The sequence below is a fragment of the Odocoileus virginianus genome, chromosome 13 (genome assembly GCF_023699985.2).
Source record: "Odocoileus virginianus isolate 20LAN1187 ecotype Illinois chromosome 13, Ovbor_1.2, whole genome shotgun sequence".
In the NCBI taxonomy this organism is placed as follows: Eukaryota; Metazoa; Chordata; class Mammalia; order Artiodactyla; family Cervidae; genus Odocoileus; species Odocoileus virginianus.
This window is the reverse complement of record NC_069686.1, coordinates 60,261,671-60,286,655: the sequence shown is the minus strand read 5'-3', so window position 1 is coordinate 60,286,655 and position 24,985 is coordinate 60,261,671. Positions and strand designations below refer to the sequence as shown.

At 48.7% G+C, this 24,985-nt stretch overlaps 2 protein-coding genes and 1 long non-coding RNA gene across 5 annotated transcripts in view; 2 read left to right on the top strand and 1 right to left on the bottom strand.

Annotated features, from left to right (window-relative positions):
• The window catches only part of C13H2orf76 (chromosome 13 C2orf76 homolog), a 135,531-nt gene extending 126,777 nt beyond the window's left edge, over positions 1-8,754 (top strand). The window contains exon 6 of one of the 3 annotated variants that reach the window (XM_070476314.1): positions 3,868-8,754. In XM_070476314.1, the coding sequence (XP_070332415.1) occupies positions 3,868-4,121 (254 nt within the window). In that variant the 3' untranslated portion in view covers positions 4,122-8,754. The remainder of the gene's footprint in view (positions 1-3,867) is intronic. The other 2 variants (XM_070476312.1, XM_070476311.1) reach the window with 2 other exon arrangements.
• STEAP3 (STEAP3 metalloreductase) overlaps positions 1-24,985 on the bottom strand; it is a 53,478-nt gene that overhangs the window by 8,356 nt on the left and 20,137 nt on the right. The window contains exons 2-4 of the mRNA XM_020914520.2: positions 13,669-14,168; positions 11,494-12,021; positions 2,519-2,683 (exon numbers count right to left, since the gene is read on the bottom strand). Coding sequence (XP_020770179.2) covers positions 2,519-2,683; positions 11,494-12,021; positions 13,669-14,168 — 1,193 coding nt within the window. The remainder of the gene's footprint in view (positions 1-2,518; positions 2,684-11,493; positions 12,022-13,668; positions 14,169-24,985) is intronic.
• On the top strand, positions 9,141-16,073 carry LOC139038081 (uncharacterized). Its single transcript, XR_011491020.1, has 2 exons — positions 9,141-9,598; positions 13,378-16,073. It is a non-coding gene; the product is annotated as an uncharacterized lncRNA (long non-coding RNA).

Genomic DNA, 24,985 nt, shown 5'->3' with positions numbered 1-24,985 from the left:
GTCACACATCGCATGGCATGCACTTAAGTCACTCAAAGAGCTTATAAAGACAGATTCTAGAGCCAACCCATAGGTCAGGGTAGTCCTGGGTATCTGCATTTCTCCAAGAGCTCTGTGACTTCTAACTTTTTGATGTCAGCTCACCATAAGAATCGCATTTTCATTACCGCCCAGTATACAATGACATCTATCCACATATGTATCTATAATCACTGAACTGATACAACTGAAAAAAAAGATGTCTGTGCTTAGAACATGTGAAGTGCCCTGACATTTTGGAAGACATTCTATTATATTTCATATTTAAAAGCTTGTTGTAGACCAAAAGTTGATTTCATGACCCATCAGTGAGGGTCCACTGCAGTTTGCAAACCTGCCTTGGACCATTCTAAGGCCCTCGGGGGAGTCTCCTGGCCTCCCCGGAGTGCTGAGTGGCTCAACTGTTCAGTCCTCTCCTGCTTCCTCCTGGGCTCAGAAATGGGCAGTTGGTGGCTTAGTGGTCATGGAAACGTGGCCACATGCCCCGAGAATGATGGCAAGTCACTCTGTATGTGTGTTTTACACATAATCTTGCACAGTGAGTCACAGCACCTCTGGAGGGAACTCACTCCACTCCACAAGAGTGTAAGGTGAGGCTCAGGGAGCGCACGTGATCTGCCCACGGTTCCAGAGCTGGGACAACCCTGTCCCTTCTCCATGTCGGCACCCTTGGGAGATAAAGCATTTGAGGACAGACTGTGGGCCCTGGATTTCCACAAGTAAAACCCTGCCTTTCCACCCCTCTCTCAGCCTTCCACCCCCCTCTTCCTGCAGCATCGGCAGGACTTTCCTATTTGTATTTCAGCTCTTCAGTATGTAAAGCAGAGCGGCTGCTGAGGTCCCTGTCAGCTTTTGCTAACAAAACCAAATCCCCCGGCTTTCTCTGGCAGCAGGAGCCAGGGCTTGTAATCTACGGCTGCTTAAGGAAGCAACTTTCTGGTGAGGGGAGCAAACTGCAGTCTGTTTTAATTGTGGATAAACCATGTACCCCGGCAGACTCCAGGCAGGAACTGGAAAATCCCAGATTTGGGTGTTTGACACATGAGGATTAGTGGCAGATAAATAAAATTCTTTCTTCCCCTCTTTTGCCAGCATGTCGTCAGGCCTGAGCATTCCTCCAGAGACCTTCCAAGATGAGCAGAGCCAGTGACAGTCAGAAACTGACATACTTATAAAACACCGCAGCTCTGTCTTGTTCTAGGCTGTGCATGCGTCCCCAGTTAGGAACAATTAACTTGATTACATAAGCGCACCGCACCATTGGTGTCCCTGTTGGAATCTCATGCTGTGTCCTTGCAGTAACAGATGTTTGTCGGCAGTGGGGGTGGGAGTGGTAGCTGTTCCCTGCCCTGATACCATGCCCATGTTAGAACCCAGTGTTCATCAGCACTGCCTCACTGGAGTGGGTGAGTTAGCGTGTCAGTACCGGGGGTTGACCACGTGCTCTGTATAGAGAACAGTGGGCGATGCCAGAGGAATGCAAATGTCCCTTCCCAGTTGTCCTTAAAATTAAAACATGGCAATGCCTGGCTTTAGAGGATGAAACAGCAACCCACTCCAGCATTCTTGCCTGGGAAATCCCACGGACACAGGAGCCTGGGGGGGTACAGTCCATGGGGTCACAAAGAGTCAGACACGGCTGAGTATCCAGGCATATGCACATGTGCATGCCTGGCTTGTTCACAGGTCTAGCACAATGCTGGGTGCAGAGTGTGTGTTCAATAAACACTGAGTGAATAAATGCATGAAGAACCTTCGCCACTAGTAGCAGATTCCTAAGTGTGTTCTGTAGAGTGTAGATAGCTGTTATGTGGGTGGTGGTGGTGGGGGAAGTGGGGTAGGGAGGGTGCTACGACTCAAATAAGTCGGCTGAACAAGGTTTGCTTGTGGTAGACATTAATTTGATGTGCCAAAGTGCATTGTGACTAACTCAGGGGCAGCGGATCTTTTCCCAAATGTATTTGACCCCACATGTCCTTTTTCATAGGAGTGGTGTCCTTTGGGAAATGCTGTGGTTTATTTCCTATAAATTGGAGACCCTCATGCCCACCTCCCATCCACTCTGCATGAATCAAGAGGTCAAAGGGAATAACAGGGCCTGGTTGAGCTGAGGGTGCTGGGTGGGCCGCTAGAGTCACTCAAGGGCTCACTGACTCCCTGGCCAGATCAGCGACCTGTCCAGTGACTCCATGTTATGGGATTTTGTTTCAGAAGCCCAAGAATTGCAGAAACTGAGAATGTGTAGTCCAGGGTTCAACATTCTGCCATCTGGTTTTTTTCACGTGCCTAAATCTGGCTTCCCCAGATGTTGTGAAGATGAGCTGGTCCCAGGCAGCCCCTTTCTCAAGAGACCTGGGTGAGCCTGCCAGGCTCCCGGGACACTGGACTGAGTGGTTCTGTTGCACAGATTATGAAAACCCAGGCAGCATGTGGATGGGAAGGCGCACGCATGGGAGAGGCAGGGCCCAGGCTCCCTTACCTGGACGAAGCTGAACTCCCTCCAGTTGAGTGAGTTCGCGATGGATGGCAGTGAGGTGACAGCCAGCAGGGACAGCATGCCAAGGGCCAGCACTCCCAGGGACAGGTAGATCTCCATCCGCCACACTTCCTCCTCATTCCAGAGGTGACTCTTATTGGTCAAGACCTGGTACAGATGGAGGGAAAACCATGAACACTGTGGCCAAGGTCGATGCCCTGGGATTTGGGCCAGTGAGGAATCTGGGATGGGAGAAACACAGTTAACAACCAACATTTCTACTTTCCACCTCATGTAATGTGTGTCTAGCTCTGTTTGAAGCGCTTTGCAAGTATCAGCTCACCTGATCCTTAGAACGACCCTGTGAGGGAGAGTTCATTACTGTCCCCGTTTTTCAGATGAGGGAAACGAGGCAAGAGATCAAGTTACCTTGCCGTGGTCACACACACCTCAGGAGATGGCAGAGCTGAGATCAGGAGCCAGGCAGCGGGCTCCGAGGACATGGCTCCCTCCCCACGGCTTTCACAAATTTGCCTGGGGCCAGTCAACCAGAGCAGCCACAAGAGCCAAGAGTAAGGAGCCAGAGAATTCGACAAGACACAAAGACCCTCCAAACATGACCATCTCTCAAGGTTTTCGGGTGCCCAAGTCGCCCCAGGGGAGGGAGGAGCTCTCTGAGCTCAGAATCCCATCAGCTAGGTGGGCTGCTGCCCCTGCTGCCCACCTCCCCTCCCAGCCTGTCTCACCCAGACCCTTGGTCCCCCAAGCTGCCCCCATCACTGGTTCATACTCCAGACACACACAGACACCAAACCCCTCAACATTTCCTAACTAGCCCCCAGCTCCCATCTTCCCACCCAGCTCCTCATTTCTGTCTGAGGAATATAGCTTTGACTCAACTGTGGAGTCCCATACCGAGGTCACAGGTGTGAGGCCTTTGATGCAGAGCCCAGATCCAAGGTCACCTCTGGAACTGACTGAGCCTCATCGTAACCATTGCCAAAACCTGCCCTGATCCTTACTGTCCAGATTCCTGACTCCAAATTAGGCAGAAATGCCCCTCGTCCCAACCCCTCCTCCCTGGTACTCACCCAGGGGAGTGATGCGCCCAAACCAATCACTTGATGCCACTCTCCCAGCAGGAATTTTCTTTGTCTTGAGGCCATAAAAATTGGCTACCAATCCATGTAAAGCATCAGCTCTCCCTTGAGCTGACCAGCTGTCCTAACAGCGTCCCGTCCTCTCGCCCTGGTCTGTCAGGAGGTTGGCCCACTGTGCTCACTGCCCCCACACTACCTCAACTCTTTGTTCTTAATAAACTCACTGCCACCTGAAATGCTCTGTGTCTGCAGGTTCTCTTCCAGCCTGCGCTCGGACTGCCATGACATCAGCCACTGCTGCACATCAGAGGCCAGACCCACTCACCAAGCAGGCCCGTGAGCACTTCAGGAGCGCCCGCTGCGCCAGCATCCGTCGGGCCATCAAAAGCGAGAGCTCCAGAGAAGCACCTGCCTCGGCTGTACTGACGGCACCAAAGCCTCTGACTGTGTGGGTCACAGCAAACTGTGGAAAATGCTTTAAGAGCTGGGAATACCAGACCACCTGACCTGCCTCCTGAAAAACCTGCATGCAGGTCAAGCAGCAAGAGTTAGAACTGGACATGGAACCACAGACTGGTTCCGAATCAGGAAAGGAGTACGTCAAGGCTGCATATTGTCACCCTGCTTATTTAACTTACACACAGAGTACATCATGAGAAATGCCAGGCTGGATGAAGCACAAGGTGGAATCAAATCAATAACCTCAGATATGCAGATGGCACCATCCTTATGGCAGAAAGCGAAGAAGAACTAAACAGACTCGATGAAAATGAAAGAGGAGAATGAAAAAGCTGGTTTAAAGCTCAATATTCAGAAAACTAAGATCATGGCATCTGGGCCCATCACTTCATGGCAAATAGATGGGGAAACAATGGAAACAGTGACAGACTTTATTTTCTTGGGCTCCAAAATCACTGTAGATGGTGATTGCAGCCACGAAATTAAAGACGCTTCCTCCTTGGAAGAAAGACTATGACCAACCTAGATAGCATATTAAAAAGTGGAGATGTTACATTGCCAACAAACATCCATCTAGTCAAAGCTATAGTTTTTCCAGTGGTCATGTATGGATGTGAGAGTTGGACTATAATGAAAGCTGAGCATCGAAGAATTGGTGCTTTTGAACTGTGGTGTTGGAGAAGACTCTTGAGAGTCCCTTAGACTGCAAGGAGATCCAACCAGTCCATGCTAAAGGAGATCAGTCCTGAGTGTTCATTGGAAGGACTGATGCTGAAGCTGAAACTCCAATACTTTGGCCACTTGATGTGAAGAACTAACTCATTTGAAAAGACCCTGATGCTGGAGGAGGAGGGGACGACAGGGGATGAGATGATTGGATGGCATCACTGACTCAATGGACATGAGTTCTGAGTAAGCTCTGGGAGTTGGTGATGGACAGGGAAGCCTGGCGTGCTGCAGTCCATGGGGTCACAAAGAATCAGACACGACTGAGCGACTGATCTGAACTGAACTGATCTGTGTGCTAGGCCCTGGGCCACAGACAGCAAAGACACCTGCCCTCATAGAGTTCCGGATCCCCCACTGAGCTCCAGGGATGCACCCACTGACGAGCCACTGCAGGCCCAGAGGTGTCCACTCCCTTCCTCCCCACGGGGAGTGCCCGTGCACCTGAGCCTCCTCCAAGCCGGGCTGACAGATCCTCCTATTAAAAATATCATTTCCCAACTAGACCAGGTAGCAGAGCTCCCAGAGGTCAAGGTGTTCTCTCAGAACACTGGGAAATGCTGGTGCTTCAGTTCTACCCACAGGACAAGGAGCAGCATTTCCCTTAAGAAACGTGACCAGGCTTTAGCAGGCACGTCTCTGCTTTGCAAAACAGAGTCAGTCAGGTTTCTGAGAAACTATTTCAGCAGAGGGAAAAAAAATAACCCCAGTGCAGCTAGAAGATGTAATAATAATGAATCTAGTGGGCTGAGCAAAAATGGTTGAAAAGCTTATGAGAAAAAGTTGGAAGAAACTGAGGCAATGCCATCCATTGAGCACTCTTCCTGCAGTTTGTGAGAAACGATGGGCTCTGTTCCACTTCAGGGCAGGCTGGCTCTTGCTGGTGTGATTAAGCCACAGAGGACCAGGAGTCTGCAGACCCGGGTTCTCACCCTGACCACGAGTCCTGTGAGACTCTGGGCACCTCCAGCTCTGGGCCCCCGTTTCTCCACTGACAGAGCAGGAAGAGCTCGTGTCTGAAATCCCAGAAATTTGCTCCCTTACCAAACAAATGTCATCACTAGCTAGGGAAGGCGGGGCCGGATATTACCCTGAAGGGGGCTGGGAGGTCTCCCTCCCACCTGAGTCTGGTGGAGGCTTACTCACACCTTCCCAGGACTAATGACTGCTGCTTGTAAGTCATCCTCATGTTCTGAGTTGTCTGTTCTTCAGATCTACTTCATTAGTCACTCTCTCCTGCATTTTGGTAAGATTAGGCAGTTAATGTCACAAGAGTCTGGATGATGACACACACCACATTTGCTCCCAAAATGTCTTGTTTTTTCCCTAGTATTTCCAGTCAGCAGTGATGCTGGGAAGGGGTTGGGTGAGGCGGGCGAGGGAGTCGCGGGTGGTGAGGAGCCTGTGTGAGCATCTGGATAGTAAGCCGTGGGGGTCTCCTCCAGCCACAGTGCTGTTCTCAGGGCTCCCAGCGACCAGGGTCATGCGCGGCTAACCGGGACATAGAGTCGATGGCTCTCCCCAAGGGATTCTCCCACATTCAGAGCTACTCAAGCTGGCCGACTCGACACGATGAGGACCGCGCACATCAACAAGAGATGGAATGCTGGCATCCATGCATAACATTCCCTTTCCCTGTGGGTTTCAGCTTAGAGGCAGAAGGGCTCAAGGACAGGAGACCAGAAGACTCACCATGTCCCAGGAGTGGGTGGTGGCTGGCAAGAGGGTGATGCTGACCTCCAGCCAAAACCGGAGAATATGGTAAGGCAGGAGAAGGGTCAGTCTAGGGTACTGGTGAGAATGGCCTCGCTGTCCCAAGGCCTGGGTTCCAATGCTGGCTCTGCTGCTGGGGGGCAGTCCTGAGATCCAGGCAGTCGCTTTCCAGAGTACTGATACCTCTCTCTGTTATTGCAAAGACTAAATGGATGATGTTTGTGAAGTGAGAAGCATGTGACTGGCACATAGTAGATGATTAATATAATAAATGGCTGGTGCTGTTGGTCTTAATGGCAGCTGGGAAGTTAGGCTAGTTCTTTCCCCAAGCTCTACCCAGACTTCTCTTGAGAGATGCCTGGTGTTAGCTTCATGGTGGCCAAGCTAACAGTCACTGAGTGAGCATGCACTGGGACTCTGTGTTAGGAACCATGGACCTCAAGGGGTGGAAGACCCACCCGGTCATGGGAATCTAGGCTGGGCAGACATGTCGAGGAGTGATTACACAGTGATGCAAAGGAAATATCATAGAAATGTGGCCCAAACACAACAGATCACAGAGGTGAATGGGGAATGGGAGAATGGCTGGAGAGGCTTAATAGAGGTTGGGTTTTGAAGGAGGAATAGGAGTTTGTCAGACTCCCAAGGTGTCCCAGGTTGGGGTATCCAAGCTGGAGGAATGAGCAGTGCCCATTCAGAGGACAATATGGGACCTGAGTGTGACGTGTCAAAGAAGCATTGGGGAGATGAGGCTGGGGACAGAGACCAGATGCATTGTGAAGGGTCTGTCCTTATCCTGAGTCACCAAATGCTTTTCAGCAGTGACGTGGTCACATGTGAGATCTAGATGGTTCTCTCTGACAGCTTAGACTAGATTTGGGGTGTGGGGAAGGAGAAGACAGTGTGTGCATAAAACATTTTCTTTGATATTGATTTTGATCTTAAAATGTATTTCTAAGGCACCATACAAGTAAATCAGAAAGCACTAATAAATGAAATATGATCTACCATAGAAGTAAATCAGAAAGTACTAGTTACCATTGGTAATCCTATTAATACTGTCGATAAACATGGTCTCATAGGCCCTCTCTGCAGCTGGTATACAGCTGCGTCTCCAATTCTGTGGACTTGGGGTTAAAGGAAGTCTGTGTTTCCTATGCCCAGACTAGCGTGCTCCTTTCCCTCTAGTCGGGCAGCCAAAGTGGTGACTGCCTGCCTCCTGCAGGCCCTGAGAGGGCAGCCCGAGGGCAGACTGGGAAAGTCACCAGTCACAAACTGCCCCCAGAGCCCTGCTGTTAGGGGCTGAATGCAGAACAACCTCAGATGCCCAGTCTTGCATCCTGAGGGCACGGTTGACCCGTGGACTATCCAGTATCTGAACCTCCAGGTTCAGGCAACTCATCACTTCTTGGGTGTGCATCCTACTTCTGGGCTGCTCTGCTGTTAAACGCCAACCCCCCCGCCCCCGCCCCCAACCCCGACATACCCACAGCAGCCCTGGCTCTGCCCTACAGAACACTGCAGAACAAGGTTCGGCCCCTTCGCTTGACTTTGCCATCTGTCTCTGATCCAATCCTGTGGGACTGATGGTTGCCTGGCAACCTCCACTGGGGCCTGCAGCCTTATAGGGCTTTGAAACTCAGGGAAAATGACCTTGTACTTGCCCCTCTGTGCCTTGGTATTAGCATCATGGCAAAACTATATTAACATAATATCAAGAAGAGCTGTGAGGATGTCCCTGGTGGCACAGTGGATAAGAATCTGCCTGCGAGACAGGGGACATGGGTTTGATCCCTGGTCCAGTTGATTCCACATGCTGCAGGGCAAAGAAGCCCGTGTGCCGTAGCTCCTGAGCCCACGCTCTAGAGCCTGCAAGCCACCACTGAAGCCCATGAGCTCTAGGGTCCGGGAGTGACAACTACTGAAAACGGAGCGCCTAGAGCCCGCACATCGCAACTGCTGAGCCCGTGCGCCCAGAGCATGTGCTCAGCAACCAGAGAAGCCACTGCAATGGGAAGTCTGGACACGGCAACAAAGAGTAGCCCCCGCTTGCCTCACCTAGAGAAAGCCCACGCGACAACAAAGACCCGGCTCGGCCAAAAATAAATAAATGAATGAACTAAAAACAAAAACAGAAAGTGCCTTTGCAGGGTGGAGAACCTGGAGAGTGGCAGTCAGAGGTGAGCAGGGGAAGGGGCAGCCGGGGGTTTGCCTCGTGCTCTGGTGGGAAGGGGGCATCACCTTCTTCCCTACCCACTGCCTGGAATACCTGCCACCCAGATCTGCCACCTCCTGGGCAGCAAGCACTGTGCCATACCCCAGGGAGCTATGCAGGACCTCCTGCCCAGGGGGAGAATATCAGAGCGCATCAAAACCACTAGCACTGGGGAAGACCTCCATCTCCACCGGGGCGCTGAGAACCGAGGAGGGGCTATGGCTTGCTCGAGGCCAAGCTCTTTGTTCCCATCAGTGATGCTAGAGGACAAGAGTCCAGGGTTCTGGGCTGCAGGCCTGCACGCCACCCGGTGCCAGCTAAGGGGAACACGAGACTGTCTTATTTCATCCTGTGGCCTTAGGGCCTGGTAGAGTAGAACTCAGTGAATGAATGAGCTCTGGGATCACTTTCTCAACTGGTAATTTGGACGTGTTTTCCCTGTAGAAATTACATGGGTATGAACTTTGATCTGGAAGAGAATGGCTGGATCTACATCCCACCTCAGCCCCTTACTGGCTGTGTGACTTTGGCCAAGTAACTTAAACTCACCATGCCTCAGTTTTAGCACTTGTAAAACAAGGGTCGTTCAGCATCTGCCTTATAGAGATAAAGGCTAAATGAATTCACGCTGGGCATGTAAAGCTCTTAGAATGCTACTTAGAACACTGTAAGCTCTTTTTAAAGAGTGTGTGACCAATATTTTCCCCTTTTTTCTCGTTCCCAGCAGGTGTCTTGCTTTTGCACCTGAAGTCTGGGTTCCAACTTTCTATTATGAAAGCCCAAGCCTACAGATGCAATGATGCCAGGTGTCCATGAGTGGAGAAGGACAAGGGCATCTGAGAAGCTGTGAGCAGGGGAGCAGGAACCCAAGTGAGTAGGGGCCGAGGACTGTGGTTCCCAGGAAGTGGGCCCACCTTGCCCCACAGTCCTGCTCTGGGAAGAGGCCAGGCCTCTGAGGGGATGGCTGCATGGCAGATGTACCTGGGGAGGGCACAGCCTCCGTAGGACCCCTGCTTCCCAAGCAAGAGCAAAACTGCAGCTGGAACCACGGGTAGATGAGAAGGGTCTCATTGGATGACTTAAGTGTCCTGGAGTGTGTAGGACCCACACACCAGGCCAGAGGCTGAGGGCTAGAGGTAGAATCAAGCAGGTTGGGGAAAATAAAGAAAAGCAGTGTTGCTTGCAGACCTGAGCTTTGGAGTCAGAATCAGGCCCTGTGAGTTTGTAAACCAGGAGGAAGAATCTGGGGGGCCTATTTCTGTGGGTACAGGTGCCAGGGGAGGCTGCCTGTGGTGCTATCTGGCTTGGCCGGAAGGCCCTGCATTTCCAGGAATCTTGATGGCAAACGAGCACCATCTGGCTTTCCTAAATGCATAATTAATGTGCCCACCCCCCAAAAAAACACATTTCTGCAGCCTTCCCCATCTCAGATGATGGTAACTCCATCCCCCTAGGTATTCAGGCTAAGAACCTGAGCACCTCATTTATCCCAAGTCTATTACAGCAATCCTGTGACTCAGGCTTCAAAATATGCCTTCAGTACGTTCTTGCCCCTCCGCTGCCCCCACCCCATTCCAAGCCTCCATCGCCTCTCGTCAGGGTTCCTGCATAGCCTCCTAACTGATCTCCCAGCATCTTCATCTGATCAAGTTAGAAGATCTTCTATCTTCTCCACCTGGCAGCAGAGTGAGCCAATTAAAACCCTGGGTGGATCATCTGTCCTCTGCTCAAAACCTTTCGTTGGCTGAGAGTCTAAGGCCAAAGCCCTTCCTTGGCCTTCAAGGCCTCTCTGGTGTAGCTTCAGCCTCCCAGGTCTCACCCACCACTGCCTTCCTGGGCTCCACCAAGAGGTCCTCCTTGCTGTTCCTCAGAGGTGCCAGGTAGCTCCTCTCCTTCCAACCTGTGCTCACATATCACCTACTCAAGCACTCCTACACCACCCTTTAAAATTGCACCCCACCCTTCTCCCCAGTTTTCTTTTCTTCCTTAGCAATAGGCATGTGTGCTCAGTTGTGTCTGTTTGCGACCCCATGTATGTAGCCCGCCAAGCTCCTCTGTCCATGGGATTTTCCAGGCAAGAATACTGGAGTAGGGTGCCATTCCCTCCTCCAGGGGACCTTCCCAACTCAGGGATCAAACCCACATCTGCATTGGCAGGCCAATTCTTTACAACTGTGCCACCTGGGAAGCCCTCCATAGTGATAACTACCTTCTAAATACCCTCTGTAACTTATAGCTACACTTTAAGTCTCCCTGACTTGGGCGCGTAGAGACTTTGACGCTTTGTTCACTGATACTCAGAATCTTGGACAGCAGGATGTGGACACAGCCCCGTCTGGCAGAATGGTGTTGTGTGCTCAGTCATGTCTGACACTTTGCAACCCCCGCGAAGGTACTGAAGGCCCAGTTTGAAGCTGGAGTACAAAGAATCACTGTAATAGACGTGGGATAGCTAAGGCGGTCGAGGATGACACTGGGTTTTCAGCCTGAGAACCTAGAGGGATGGGGCTGCCCTCAGTGGAGCCCACCAGGCCCCTCTGTCCGTGGGATCCTCCAGGCAAGACTACTGGAGCGGGCCGCCATTCCCTCCTCCGGGGGATCTTCCCAACCCAGGGATCAAACCCCCAACTCTTGCGTCTCCTGCATTGGCAGGCAGATTCTCTACCCCTGTGCCACTGGGAAGAACTCCAGATGACAAGTGGCGGGCTGTACCTAGGGGACAGCCGGCACCATGACTGGCAGGAGACGACTCACGAGGGCCGTACCTGCTTGACGGCCAGGTTGACCAGGTCGTAGCGGTGGGAGCGGCGCAGCGGCAGGCAGAGACTGTAGAGCGCGTGCAGGGCCGCGCAGAAGAAGCTGAGCAGGCCAATCTGCTTGCGGTGCTGCAGCCAGTGGTCCAGCCAGTCGGGGAAGCGCTGGTATTTGGTGCCGCGGCGCAACTGCAGGGCAGCTGCCAGCACGCCGGGCAGATACACCAGCGACAGCAGCACGTAGGCCACGCAGGGCAGGGTCGTGTTGACCACGAACACGGGGAGCTTGTAGAACTTGTTCTTGCCCTCCTGCACGTAGGGCTCCAGCACGTCCCGGACAAAGTTGTAGGCGTAGAAGAAGATGAAGAGCCCCAGGGCCAGGAGAGCGGGCACCTTCCAGCCTGGGAAGAGGCGCAAGGGCATGGCCTCCACCTCCCGGGCTGAGGCCAGGGACCCCATGTCCACAGGGGTGAAGCCCATGGCCCGCGCCATCTCCAAAACAGTGTGCTTGGCTTCCGGCTGGTCACTGCAGACGGGCACCTGTGGGGAGGGAGGTGGGAGGCGTCAGATGGGGTCCCTGGGTGGGGCCTCAGAGAGCCTCCTGGCCAAACTCCTCTCTAAGCAGCCGAGGAAACTGAGGCCCAGCAAGCTGCCAGGTAAGGTACAGCCGGAGCAGAAGGTGGCCCTGACTCCCAGCCCAGAGGCCTTTCCTCGGCAACCTGTGGTCTCCCGGTCTCTGACCCAGCAATGCCCACTACTCAAGGATGATGGCCAACACTCATTCAACAGTGAGCATCTCACCCAGCTCACAGCCATCAGCACCCACAAGCAGAACACCCATCTAGACAGCCCCCAGGGGCCCTTGGAAGGGGTGCCTCGAGGACTCTGGCCTCCCTGGGGGCTGCTCAGCAGCTGGGCTTTGCATGTGGCCCAGAACGTGCCGCTGTGGCTGCAGCTGCATCCCTCAGGCCACAAGTGTCCTCTCTGACCACGTCCTCTCGCCCCTTGCAGCTCTCAGCCAACACGCGAGGCATTCCACAAGCCAGCCCCCGCCTTGTAGCCCACTGCTGCCCTCTGTGAGCCCCCAGGCAGGTCCACTGGTGTCCTCTGACCCCAAACACTCCATGTGTCTTGCCGACACTGCTGTGGTCACCTGCTCTACCCACACTGACTCAGGACCTACCGTGTGCCAGGCTTAACACGTGTGACCCCTCAGCGTTGCCTCAAGCCTAAAAGTAGGCACTGTTGTCACATTTTTCAGGGGAGGAGACTGAAGTTTGGGGACATCATTCTCACCTCTGTGCCTCAGAAGGAATGCTGTTTCTGTGCCTGATGGCACGAGGCAGGGCCAAGGCCAAAGCTGACCTCAAAGGCTTCCCCAGCCAGCTGCTGGTTCTGCTCCCTCCAGGCCCTGCTAGTCTACATTCAGCCACTGTCCCTTGTCTGTCCACATATGGGAGTCCCAAGATGCAGGCTGTAAAGAGGACCCTCTAGTTAGAGGGGCTGGGGACCCGAGGGCTCACCCACAGCCTGGCATGGAGTTGGCAGAGGAGCCGTCTGAGCTGGACTCATTGGAAGAGGGTATCATACACACGTGGAGCCTGGCATCCTTCCTCCAGGAAACTGCAGGTGGCCTCTTGACATTAAAAACTATCTTGTCTTGGTTACAGCCTCTCTTGCCAACAACTGTATGTAGCAATGGCTGTTTTCTGGAGCCATTTCCCACTTCCAGAAAAACCTGCTGTTAACTATTATGAGAAATCTACTAAGTTCTTGGGAAGCCCTTGGAATAAACGGGATAAAGTTTGGGACTTGCCTGCTTCCTCAGGACCTGCAACAGGTTCTTCTTTCTAAGTCCAACCCTAAAAGCAAAATCTCTCTTCTTCTTGACTCCAGATAGTAAAAAGAAAGCCATCAACCTTTTCCTCCTTACCTTCTTGGAAATCAAATTACCATAGAAGAACACGGAGTTCCGGTTCAAACCCCAGCTCACCAAGCTAAGGGATGCGGTGTAAGTGAACCCATTAGCAACTCTGCACCACACGTCCCTACTCTGTGGAGTGGAACTTTGCGGTCCTGTGAGATGAGCTGAGATAAGGTACACAAAGAGCCTGGTACTCCAAGGGCCTTCAGTGACAGTTAGCCACTTACATTTTTTAGGATGACTGGCATTCTTCCAGCACTTACCTGCCGATTTCCATCCCTCGGACCAGACTGCAGGGTCCAGGCAGAGATGACATTGAAGGCCTTGACCACTGCGCAGGTGGGGAAAAGGGAGGCCAGGTACTCAGCATTGGACTCATGGTGCTGAAGGTGCTCCCGCTCCGTGGGATTGCTCACGTCCACCAGGATCTTGCCAGCCAGCTGGTCACTGAGGCCACACAGTGTGGAGTAGTGTTCCCGGAACATAGCTACGAAGATGACCTCCGGGGAGCCCACCGCCTCCTCCTGGAAAGTCACTCGCGCTGCTGAGGGAAACAGCCCAGCCATGCGTTTGGGGTTGCGGCTCCCCACCACCACACTGAAGCCGGAGCCCAGCAGGCGGGTGGCCAGGGAGCGGGCAAAGTCCCCGCTGCCCAGGATACCCACTTTGGGAACCTCACTGGGGGCCTCAGCAAGGCTGCCATCACTGTCCACCAGCTGGTGGCTGATGAGCGGCTTGTCCATCTTTCCTGATGTCCTGGTGGCTAGAAGAGGAAACAGGAAGTTGGTCAGCGGAGCGCTTGTAGACTGCCCCTCCTACCAGCTCCCTCTCCTGTCCATCAGAACTGCATGATGGTCCAACATCCACCCAACAGGCCTTTCAGTGTTAACATGTGCCAGCATGGGGCCACAAGCTGAGTAAGTCCCAGCCCCTTCCTCAGGAGCTCACAGATTCCAGAAAAGCAGAGGGAAGGACCTCTGAGTTCCACTCTGTCCTTTGTCCTGAATTATTTCCTTGGTACAAATTTGTGAGAGCGAGTGTGCTGAGAAAGAAGGGTATGGAATTTCTATGATCAATGCTATGCATGTCTTTTCAAAACTATTATGCAATAGTCAGTGTTACTACTACCCAGGAGTGACCCCAACCTCAGCATCATTGGGTTTATTGGATTACCAGGAAGGGTAGACGATATGTTCCTGTGCTTATTTACATTCTGCACTTTGGAATGGTATCTCTGATGCTCTTCCTTAAGTGAGCAGCTTAAAGGTAGCGACCTCATCTTATTTGACTGTGGATCTGACCATTTATCACAAGGCCTGGCACAGAACTGGTGTTCAGTGCTTACTGAACAAATGAACACCTGAATGCTACTCTCTAAGGGTAGAACTGGAGTGGGACTTGACAGGGGATGGGACCTAAGATTGGGCCCCTGAATTTGGGCTACAAATTTACAGTAAACTTGGGTGGGAAAGTTATTTGTTTTAGTTGTCACCAACTTCTAACTGTAAGTTGCTATTTTCTTCGGTATGGATGTAAGCAGCAACACAGTAGTATTGGCCCATCTGCAGCTTTGTTACCAGTAATGACCAATGTAGCATCACACGTTTAATAGTATTGGCCTATCTGCAGCTTTGTTACCAGTAACGACCAATGTAGAACCATACGTTTAATAGTGTTGGCCTATCTGCAGCTTTGTTACCAGTGATGACTGATGTAGCATCACACGTTTAATAGTATTGGCCCATCTGCAGCTTTGTTACCAGTGATGACCAATGTAGCACCACACGCTTGATAGTATTGGCCTATCTGCAGCTTTGTTACCAGTAATGACCAATGTAGCATCACACGTTTAATAGTATTGGCCCATCTGCAGCTTTGTTACCAGTAATGACCGATGTAACATCACACGTTTAATAGTATTGGCCTATCTGCAGCTTTGTTACCAGTAATGACCGATGTAGCATCACACGTTTAATTGTGAAAGAGCTCTCCAAATATGATTTAAGCTCATCATAAATTTAAAAGTATGGCAGATAGAACACCTAAATCCATACAGCAAATGTAAATGTACCCACGGGGAAAACAGCAACAACAAGAGCAGGGGACTTCACGACCCCACTTGCAATAGTGGGTGGATCAGACAGAAACAAAGTCAGCAATGGAAACACTGAGCTTGAACTACACTTTAGACCAAATGAACCCAACAACCATATAGAGAACATTCTATCCAACAGCAGCACAATAGACATTCTCCTCATATGTCACAGAACATTCTCCAGGACAGAGCATATGTTAGGTCATAAACCACATCTTAACAATCTTAAAAAGCTGAAATCACATCAAGTATTTTTCTGACCACAATGGTATGAAACTAGAAATCAATAGTAGAAGAAAAATTAGAAAATTCACAGATATGTGGAAATTAACACACTCCTGAATGACCAATGAGAAAAAGAAGAAATCAAAAGAGAAATTAAAAAAAAAAAAACTATCTGAAGCAAGCAGAAATGAAAGTATAACATACCAAAAAGTATGAAGTGAAGCAAAAGCAGCTCTAAGAGGAAAGTATAGCTTAATGCCAAAATGAAGAAAAAAGAAAGATCTCAAACAACTTAATTTACATCTCAAGGAACTAGAAAACGAACAACAAAATCCAAAGTTAACAGAAGGAAGGAAATAATAAAGATCAGAGTGGAAATAATTGAAATAAAAGCTAGAAAAATAATAGAAAAAAATCAATGAAGACCTGGTGTTCTGAAAAGATAAAATTGACAAACCTTTAGCTAGATTCACTAAGGAAAAAAAAATCAAATAAAATAAAAAAGAAAGAGACATTATAACTGATACCACAGAAATACAAAAGATCATAAGGGACTATTATAGACAATTATATGACAACAAATTGGACAACACCAAAGAAATGGATAAATTCCTAAAAAATACTATCTACCAAGACTGACTCATGATGAAATAAAAAGCCTGAATAGGCCAGTAATGAGTAAGGAGGTTGAATCAGTGATTAAAAAAACTCTCCGACTTAGCTGACTAGATAGATGTTGAATCAAAGAAGAATATCTATAGTGATTTTTTTTCATTTATTTTTATTAGTTGGAGGCTAATTACTTTACAATATTGTAGTGGTTTTTGCCATACATGGACATGAATCAGCCATGGATTTACATGTGTTCCACATCCCGATCCACCCTTCCGCCTCCCTCCCCATCCCATCCCTCTGGGTCTTCCCAGTGCACCAGCCCTGAGCACTTGTCTCATGCATCCAACCTGGGCTGGTGATCTGTTTCACCCTTGATAGTATACTTGTTTCAATGATATTCTCTTAGAACATCCCACCCTCACCTCTCCCACAGAGTCCAAAAGTCTGTTCTGTATATCTGTGTCTCTTTTTCTGTTTTGCATATAGGGTTATTGTTACCATCTTTTTAAATTCCATATATATGCATTAGTATACTGTGTTGGTCTTTATCTTTCTGGCTTACTTCACTCTGTATGATGGGCTCCAGTTTCATCCATCTCATTAGAACTGATTCAAATGAATTCTTTTTAATGGCTGAGTAATATTCCATGGCATATATGTACCACAGCTTCCTTATCCATTCATCTGCTGATGGGCATCTAGGTTGCTTCCATGTCCTGGCTATTATAAACAGTGCTGCGATGAACACTGGGGTACATGTGTCTCTTTCAGATCTGGTTTCCTCAGTGTGTATGCCCAGGAGTGGGATTGCTGGGTCATATGGCAGTTCTATTTCCAGTTTTTTAAGGAATCTCCACACTGTTCTCCATAGCGGCTGTACTAGTTTGCATTCCCACCAACAGCGTAAGAGGGTTCCCTTTTCTCCACACCCTCTCCAGCATTTATTGCTTGTAGACTTTTGGATAGCAGCCATCCTGACTGGCATGTAATGGTACCTCATTGTGGTTTTGATTTGCATTTCTCTGATAATGAGTGATGTTGAGCATCTTTTCATGTGTTTGTTAGCCATCTGTATGTCTTCCTTGGAGAAATGTCTGTTTAGCTCTTTGGCCCATTTTTTGATTGGGTCATTTATTTTTCTGGAATTGAGCTGCAGGAGTTGCTTGTATATTTTTGAGATTAATCCTTTGTCTGTTGCTTCGTTTGCTATTATTTTCTCCCAATCTGAGGGCTGTCTTTTCACCTTGCTTATAGTTTCCTTTGTTGTGCAAAAGCTTTTAAGTTTAATTAGGTCCCATTTGTCTATCAAGCTACCAACAGTATTTTTCACAGAACTAGAACAAATAATTTCACAATTTGTATGGAAATACAAAAAACCTCGAATAGCCAAAGCAATCTTGAGAAATAAGAATGGAACTGGAGGAATCAACCTGCCTGACATCAGACTATACTACAAAGCCACAGTCATCAAGACAGTATGGTACTGGCACAAAGACAGAAATATAGATCAATGGAATAGAATAGAAAGCCCAGAGATAAATCCACGAACCTATGGACACCTTATCTTCAACAAAGGAGGCAAAGAGATACAATGGAAAAAAGACAACCTCTTTAACAAGTGGTGCTGGGAAAACTGGTCAACCACTTGTAAAAGAATGAAACTAGAACACTTTCTAACATCATACACAAATATAAACTAAAAATGGATTAAAGATCTAAATGTAAGACCAGAAACTATAAAACTCCTAGAGGAGAACATAGGCAAAACACTCTCTGACATAAATCACAGCAGGATCCTCTATGACCCACCTCCCAGAATATTGGAAATAAAAGCAAAGAAGAATATCTATAATGATTTAAAGAAGTTTCTAAGACACTCCTCCCTTTCCTAACTACATGTCTCTGTGAGGCTGGATTTTCTTCATACATTTCAACCAAATATTGCCCCATACTGAATGCAGAAACATGAGAATCCAGCTCTTTCATATTAAGCCAGCCCTTAAGGAGATAATAAAAAACATAAGACAATGCTCTGTTCACATTACTTTTACATAAGACAATGCTCTGTTCACATTACTTTTTGTTTTGGAAAATCTCATTTTCATGAAAATATCTCATTATTTTAAAATAAAATGGATTTATTGTCACTATTTTAAAATAAGTTAATAAGCAAAAAACCAAAAAAAAACCCCAAAGCCTCTCCCAACAAAGAAAGGCCTAGGACTGGATGGCTTCACTGGTGAATTCTTCCAGAGATTTCCTGACAAGTTAATGCTAATCCTTTCGTCACTCTTCAAAAAAACTGAAGAGAAAGGAACACTTCCAAGCTCATTTTATGATGCTATCATTATTCTGATACCAAAGCCAGATAAGGACACTATAAGAAAAGGAAATTACAGGCCAATATCCCCAATGAACATAGATGTAAAAATCCTCAATGAAACATTAGGAAACTGAATTCAGCAGCACATTAAAAGGACCCTATACCATGATCGAAGTGGGATTTATCCCTGGGATGCCAGGATGGGTCAACATCGGCAAACCATTAAATGTGATGTGCTATAATGAAAGCATGAGGGATGAAATTAATATGATCATCTCAATAGATACAGAAAAAACATTTAACAAAAGTGAACGTTCTTTCATGATAAAAACTCTCAACAAGTTAGATACAGAATTAGGAATGTACTTCGGTATAATAAAGGCCATATATGACAAGCTTACACATAACATCATACTCAATGGTGAGAAGCTGAAAGCTTCCCCTCTAAGATCAGGGACAATACAAGGATGCCCACTCCTGACCACTTCTATTCAACATAGAAGTGTAAGTCCTAGTTAGAGCAATCAGACAAGAAAAAGAACAAAAGACATCCAGATTGGTAAGGAAGAAATAAATTGTCTTTCTTTGCAGTTGACATGATCTTATATATAGAAAACTCTAAAGACACCACCAAAAAACTATGAAAACTAAGAAATTAATCCAGTGAAGCTGCAGGATACAAAACCAACATGCAAAAATAAGCTGTATATATACCAACAATGAGCTATCTGAAAAAGAAATTCACCAAGCAATCCCATAGTGAAGTCGCTCAGCCGTGTCCGACTCTTTGCTACCCCGTGGAGTATAGCCCACCAGGCTCCTCTGTCCATGGGATTTTCCAGGCAAGAATACTGGAGTGGGTTTTCATTTCCTTCTCCATACAGTACCATTAAAAAGGACTTCCCTGGTAGTCCAGTGGTTAAGAATCTGCCTTCCAGCAGGGGGTGCTGGTTTGATCCCTGGTCAGAGAACTAAGATCCCACATGCCTTGGGGCAACTAACCCATTTTCCACAACAAAAGTTCCCGTGTGTGCTGCAACTAAGACCCAATGCAGCCAAATAAAACAAATAAATATTTTTTTAAAAGAATAAAATACTTTGGAATAAATTTAACTGAGGGGAAAGATCTGTACACTTAAAACTATGGAACACTGATGAAAGAAATTGCAGAAGATGCTAATAAACGAAAAGACATTCAGATTCATAGCAATCTATACAAAAATTCCAATGACATTTTTCAGATATAGAAAAAAAATACTAAGATTCATACAGAACCACAAAAGATCCCAAATAACTAGGGCAATCTTGAGCAAGAAGAACAAAGCTGAAAGCATCATACTTCCTGATTTCAAATTACTTTACAAAGCTTTAGTAATCAAAACAATATATTACTGACATAAAACAGACATAAACCAAAACAGAATAGCCAACCCAGAAATAAACCCATACATATATGGTCAAGAATATGCAATAGGGAAAGGACAATCTCTTCAATAAATGGCATTGGGAAAACTGACATCCTCTTGGAAGAGAATGAAAGTGGACCCATATCTCATATCATACACAAAAATCAACTCAAATGGATTAAAGACTTACACTCCAAAAAAAAAAAAAAAAAAAGACCTGAAACTGTACTACTGTCCTAGAAAAAAACTTGGGAAAAAGCTCTTTGACATTGGTCTTGCCAATGACTTCCTTTAGATTTGACACCAAAAGTACAAAGATCAAAAGTAAAAACAAACAAGTTCAGTTTGAGTACATCAAACTAAAAAGTTTTTGCACAGCAAAGGAAAAATCAACAGTCAACAACATGAAAAGGTAATCTACGGAATGGAAGAAAACATTTGTAAATCATATATCCAATAAGGGGTTAATTTCTAAAATATTTAAGGAAATCATACAACTCAATAGTAAAAACCCAAGTAATCCAATTAAAAATGCAAAGGAATTAACAGACATTTTGCTAAGGAAGACATACAAATGGTCAACAAATATATAAAAAGATACTTAACATCACTAATCAGGAAAATGTAAACCAAAACCTCACACCTGTTAGGATGACTAGCGTCAAAAGGCCAAAAGATAGTCAGTGTTGGCACACACGTAGAGAAAAGAGAACCCTTGTGCACTGCTAGTGGGAATGTAAATTCCTACAGCCATTGTGGAAAACAGCACAGTGGCTCCTCAAAATATTAAAAATAGAACTACCATGTGATCCAGCAAACTACTACTGAATATTTACCAAAGGAAATGAAATCACTATCTTGGAGAGATCTGCACCCCATGTTTATTGCAGCATAATTCATAGTATACAAGATACGGAAGCAACCTCAGTGTCTGTCTGTGGATGAATGGATAAAGAAAATATGGTGCATGAGTACAATGGAATATCATTCAACCTTAAAAAAAGAAGGGAATCTTGATATTTGTATCAACATAATGAACCTGGAGGACATCATGCTAAGTGGAATAAACCAAATACAGAAGACAAATACTGCATGGCCCCGCTTATATGTGGTTCTGAAAAACCCCAACCTAGAAGTAGAGAGTAGACTGGTGACCAGGAGAAATGGGGAGATATTGGTCAAAGGGTAGAAACGTTCAGCTACGAGTATGTGTGGGAGAGCTAATGAATACTATGGTGACTACAATTGATAATGGCACACACTCCGGGGGGGTTGTGGGAATGAAGAAACCAATGTGTGTTAAGCATCCCGAACAGTGGTCTCAGCACTTAAGCCAGCACTGGGCAGATGGCGGCTCTGGTGATGAAGCAGATCCTAGGTGCCAGCGCTGTCCCGGCAGCAGGGATGAGGTGACGGAAGGATGCAGTGACCCTGCCAGTGCCTCTGCACCTGGGGGAGGGGGCGAGTGGTGACAGGGGCTTTGCAGGCGGCCTGAGATTCCCAGGCCAGCATCAGGGATTTGGGCCAAGATGACCGTACGTCCCTCACTGGGGACCCCAGCCTTCCCCATGGCCAGTCGGGGCTGGGACCGGTATCCCGGGGTCACCCCAGCCCCTGCCCCAGCCACCGGGAGACACCAGTGCCAGAGCAGGCTGTGTTCCTGCGGGACGGAGAGTCACGACCTGAGGCCTCCAGCTCACCTTCGTGTTCGCTAATGATTTGGAGGATCCCAAGCAGGTCCCCTCGTGAACAGAAGCCTCTCCTCTGGCTTTGCCCTCCCCTTCTCCTGCCCACCTCCTGAGCAACTGCCACGTGCTGAACACTCCTAGGAGCAGAAAGATGAGTAGGAAATGCTCCCCACTCTCCAGTGGTTTATAATTGTGTGTGTGTTGGGTAATGCAGGGAAAGGAGGGATAGGGCTTCCAAAGGGGCAGCCAACGGCAACTGCATGGCACACACAGCCTCTGCTGGTCCGTGAAGAGCCCCGAGTGACCTACCGCCTCACAGTAAACACGCACCGGCCCAAGGAGAAGTCAGTGAGACCTGGACTTGGAGTCCCATCTGTGTTTATCCCCAGACTTAGCATCTCGAGGTGGGAGGAAGTGTTCAGGGCTGGCACTCAAGCTTCACTGCTCAGAACCTCATTTGTATTTGCTTCCCGTCAGGGATCTGAGGTGACACAGCTGAAGCTGAGGGAAGCCACAGCCCCAGACTGGGGGACCTGGGGCTGGTCCCAGTTTTGCCCTGAGCTGACCCTGAGACACTGGAACATCTAGGGACCTATTAAACATCCCAGACTGATCGTCCTCAGGGGCCCTGCTTTGAGCCTTAGGGTAAATGGAAACTAAACATGAAACACCTCCAAAGCGCTTCTTGCTACCAAAATTTGGTCCTTGGGACAGGAAAAGGCCAGCCACCTGGGCGGAGGTGCTAGGTTCTGCTCATAGCCACGCCCAGTGCTCACTGCCCAGGTGCTTCTGCACTTTAGTCCTCTCACCTTTAAAATGGGGACACAAATTGTATCTTTCTCCAAGGACTGTTGTGAGGGTGAGACCAGTTAACAAGAGCTCAGAGCCAGCTTTTCTGACTGGTGCTGTGTGTGCATGTATGTGTGTGTGTCCATGCGTACTACCCTCTGAAGTGCTTCATGGGCCTTTCAAAATTCTTCAGCCCTCCCAGTGCCCAGCATGAGGCCTGCAGCTGGCATGATGCGGGCAAGGGCAGGACATGTGGTGGATCCTGGAGGCCCCAAAGGTCTGGCGGAGTTCTTGCTGCCTGTCCCTGGGACGCAAAGGTGAGAGGGCCTAACCCTGCCTGGGCCCTGGCTCCCCCGCTATTCTATTTACAGATCTGGGGGGTGGAAGGGAGGGGATCAAATTGCAGCTGGGTTGCAGCTGGGGCCTGCTGCCTGCACACACACACCTGCCCGCCTCCCCCCTCAAACTGTGGACAGAACGACACGCAGGCCCGGTTGTGCAGGAATTGGCACAAACCACAGTTCCCCGTCCCCTCTGGGTCTCTGCCCTGCTTGCTGGGCCTTTCCTCCTTTCTGGCAGGGCCACAACATAGGTTGTTTGTGGCTGGGAGCCAGGCCTGGCCCACAGGCCTGCCCTCCAGCTTCTATCTGCTCTCGGCCAGGCCTTCAGAGGTGGGCAGTCAGGGTCTGGACAGCCCCTTCTACACTGCCGGCACATACCCGTCAGACCACGGGGGTTGGAGCAGGCTGCAGCCACGAAGGCGTCACCTTGGGGCTGGATGTGGGTGGGGGTAGGGTTGCCAGCTTGGCACCCTGCAGCTGGAGGGTCTGCAGGCCAACTGGGACGCTACCCCCTCCACCCCCAGGGCAGAGGCTGACTAGCTAACAATTCTGACCTCATTGACTGCAAGGGGAATATGCCACAATTCTTGCCTCAAGTGGCCCACCGTTGGGTTCAAGCTTTATTTTAAAATTTTAACATTAAATCTGGGGGGCACACATTCCTGTAACTCTCTGTGTGTGCGTGCTGAGTCACTTCAGTTATGTCTGACTCTTTGTAGCCTGCCAGGCTCCTCTGTCCATGGGATTCTCCAGGCAAGAACACTGGAGTGAGTTGCCATACCCTCCTCCAGGTGATCTTCCCAACTCAGGGATCAAACAAGAACTGCTCTATTTATTTATAAATTAAGTATATTTTAGTATGATTTGTGCACACTAATGTTATATACAGAATAAATCATATATACACACACATAAATGTAAAGAGATAAGGCTAAAAATGTAAACACAAACAGAAGCTCTAAGTTTTCTTCCCACTCCCAGGGATGATCCCTGACAACCCTGGGGAAGTTCGCACCCTCCAGACACTGGGGTCCATACGGGGTGACAGGCACAATACGCAACTGAACACGGTCTCCTGGGAAAGGGCCCTGCCTACAGACAGGGCAGCTTGGCAGCTTCCTGCAGGAGGTGGGCCTGAGCTGAGCCTTGCAAGATGTGCAAGTGAGCTCAGAAAAGCCTTCTAGAAAGATGAGCCTGTGTGAGAAAAGGCCCAGGAGCTGAAGAGCAGGGATCCACAGACAGCTCGTGGCCCTGGGTCAACAGGAGTATGTGCCCACAGCCAGCACCCAGGAGTTGGCAAGACATAAATGAAAATGCAAATTCTTGCCCAGAACTTAAAAACGAAAATTAAAAAAACCCTAAAAAGCCATAGAGATGAAGAGCATGGCTCTCAGAGGCTGAAACTTCAGGCTACATGCTGACAATCTCCTCACCAGGAGACACCGGACAAGTTCCTTCAGTTTCCCCATTTGTGAGATGGTGGAGGGCTGCCTGGCTTCCCGCAGTGGGCATGGGGTAGGTTGAGCCTGGTACAGACCTGGGACCTTGCCTGTGGTTAGGGACCTAGGGGGCTTCTCCAGGTCCTTGTCTGTTGGCGTCTCCGTGCCTTGCCCCAGTCAACTCTGGGAAGGCAGAGATCACCATGCCTGTTCCACGGCCCGACTTCTAAACCCAGCCCTGTGTCTGACAGAGACTGCAGATGTTCCATGCATATTTGTGCCTAGAGATACATGTCACAGGAGCTTCCAGCTTCAAAGTTTACTCTGTCTCAAAGGACAAAAATTTGTCCTTTGGGGGCAGAAATCCCTCCAAAATGCAGTGCCTGTTTCAAGAGAAGGCAAGCACATCCTTACCCAGAACCCAGAGATCAACCTGAGCCGCAAGAAGGGATGTTCTTGAGTCTCGTCTTGCTTTTATAGAACTGTGTTATAGGCTTATCTCCCCCCTCACTGGCAGGACATTTATCACAGCTGTCAGCCTGCTTGCTTCTTAATTAAAGCCCTCCCAGATCCTGCTAATTGGCTGTGGACAAGAAATACAGACGACATACTATCAAGAAAGTGAAAGGACAAACCGCAGAATGAGAGAGCAATTTTGG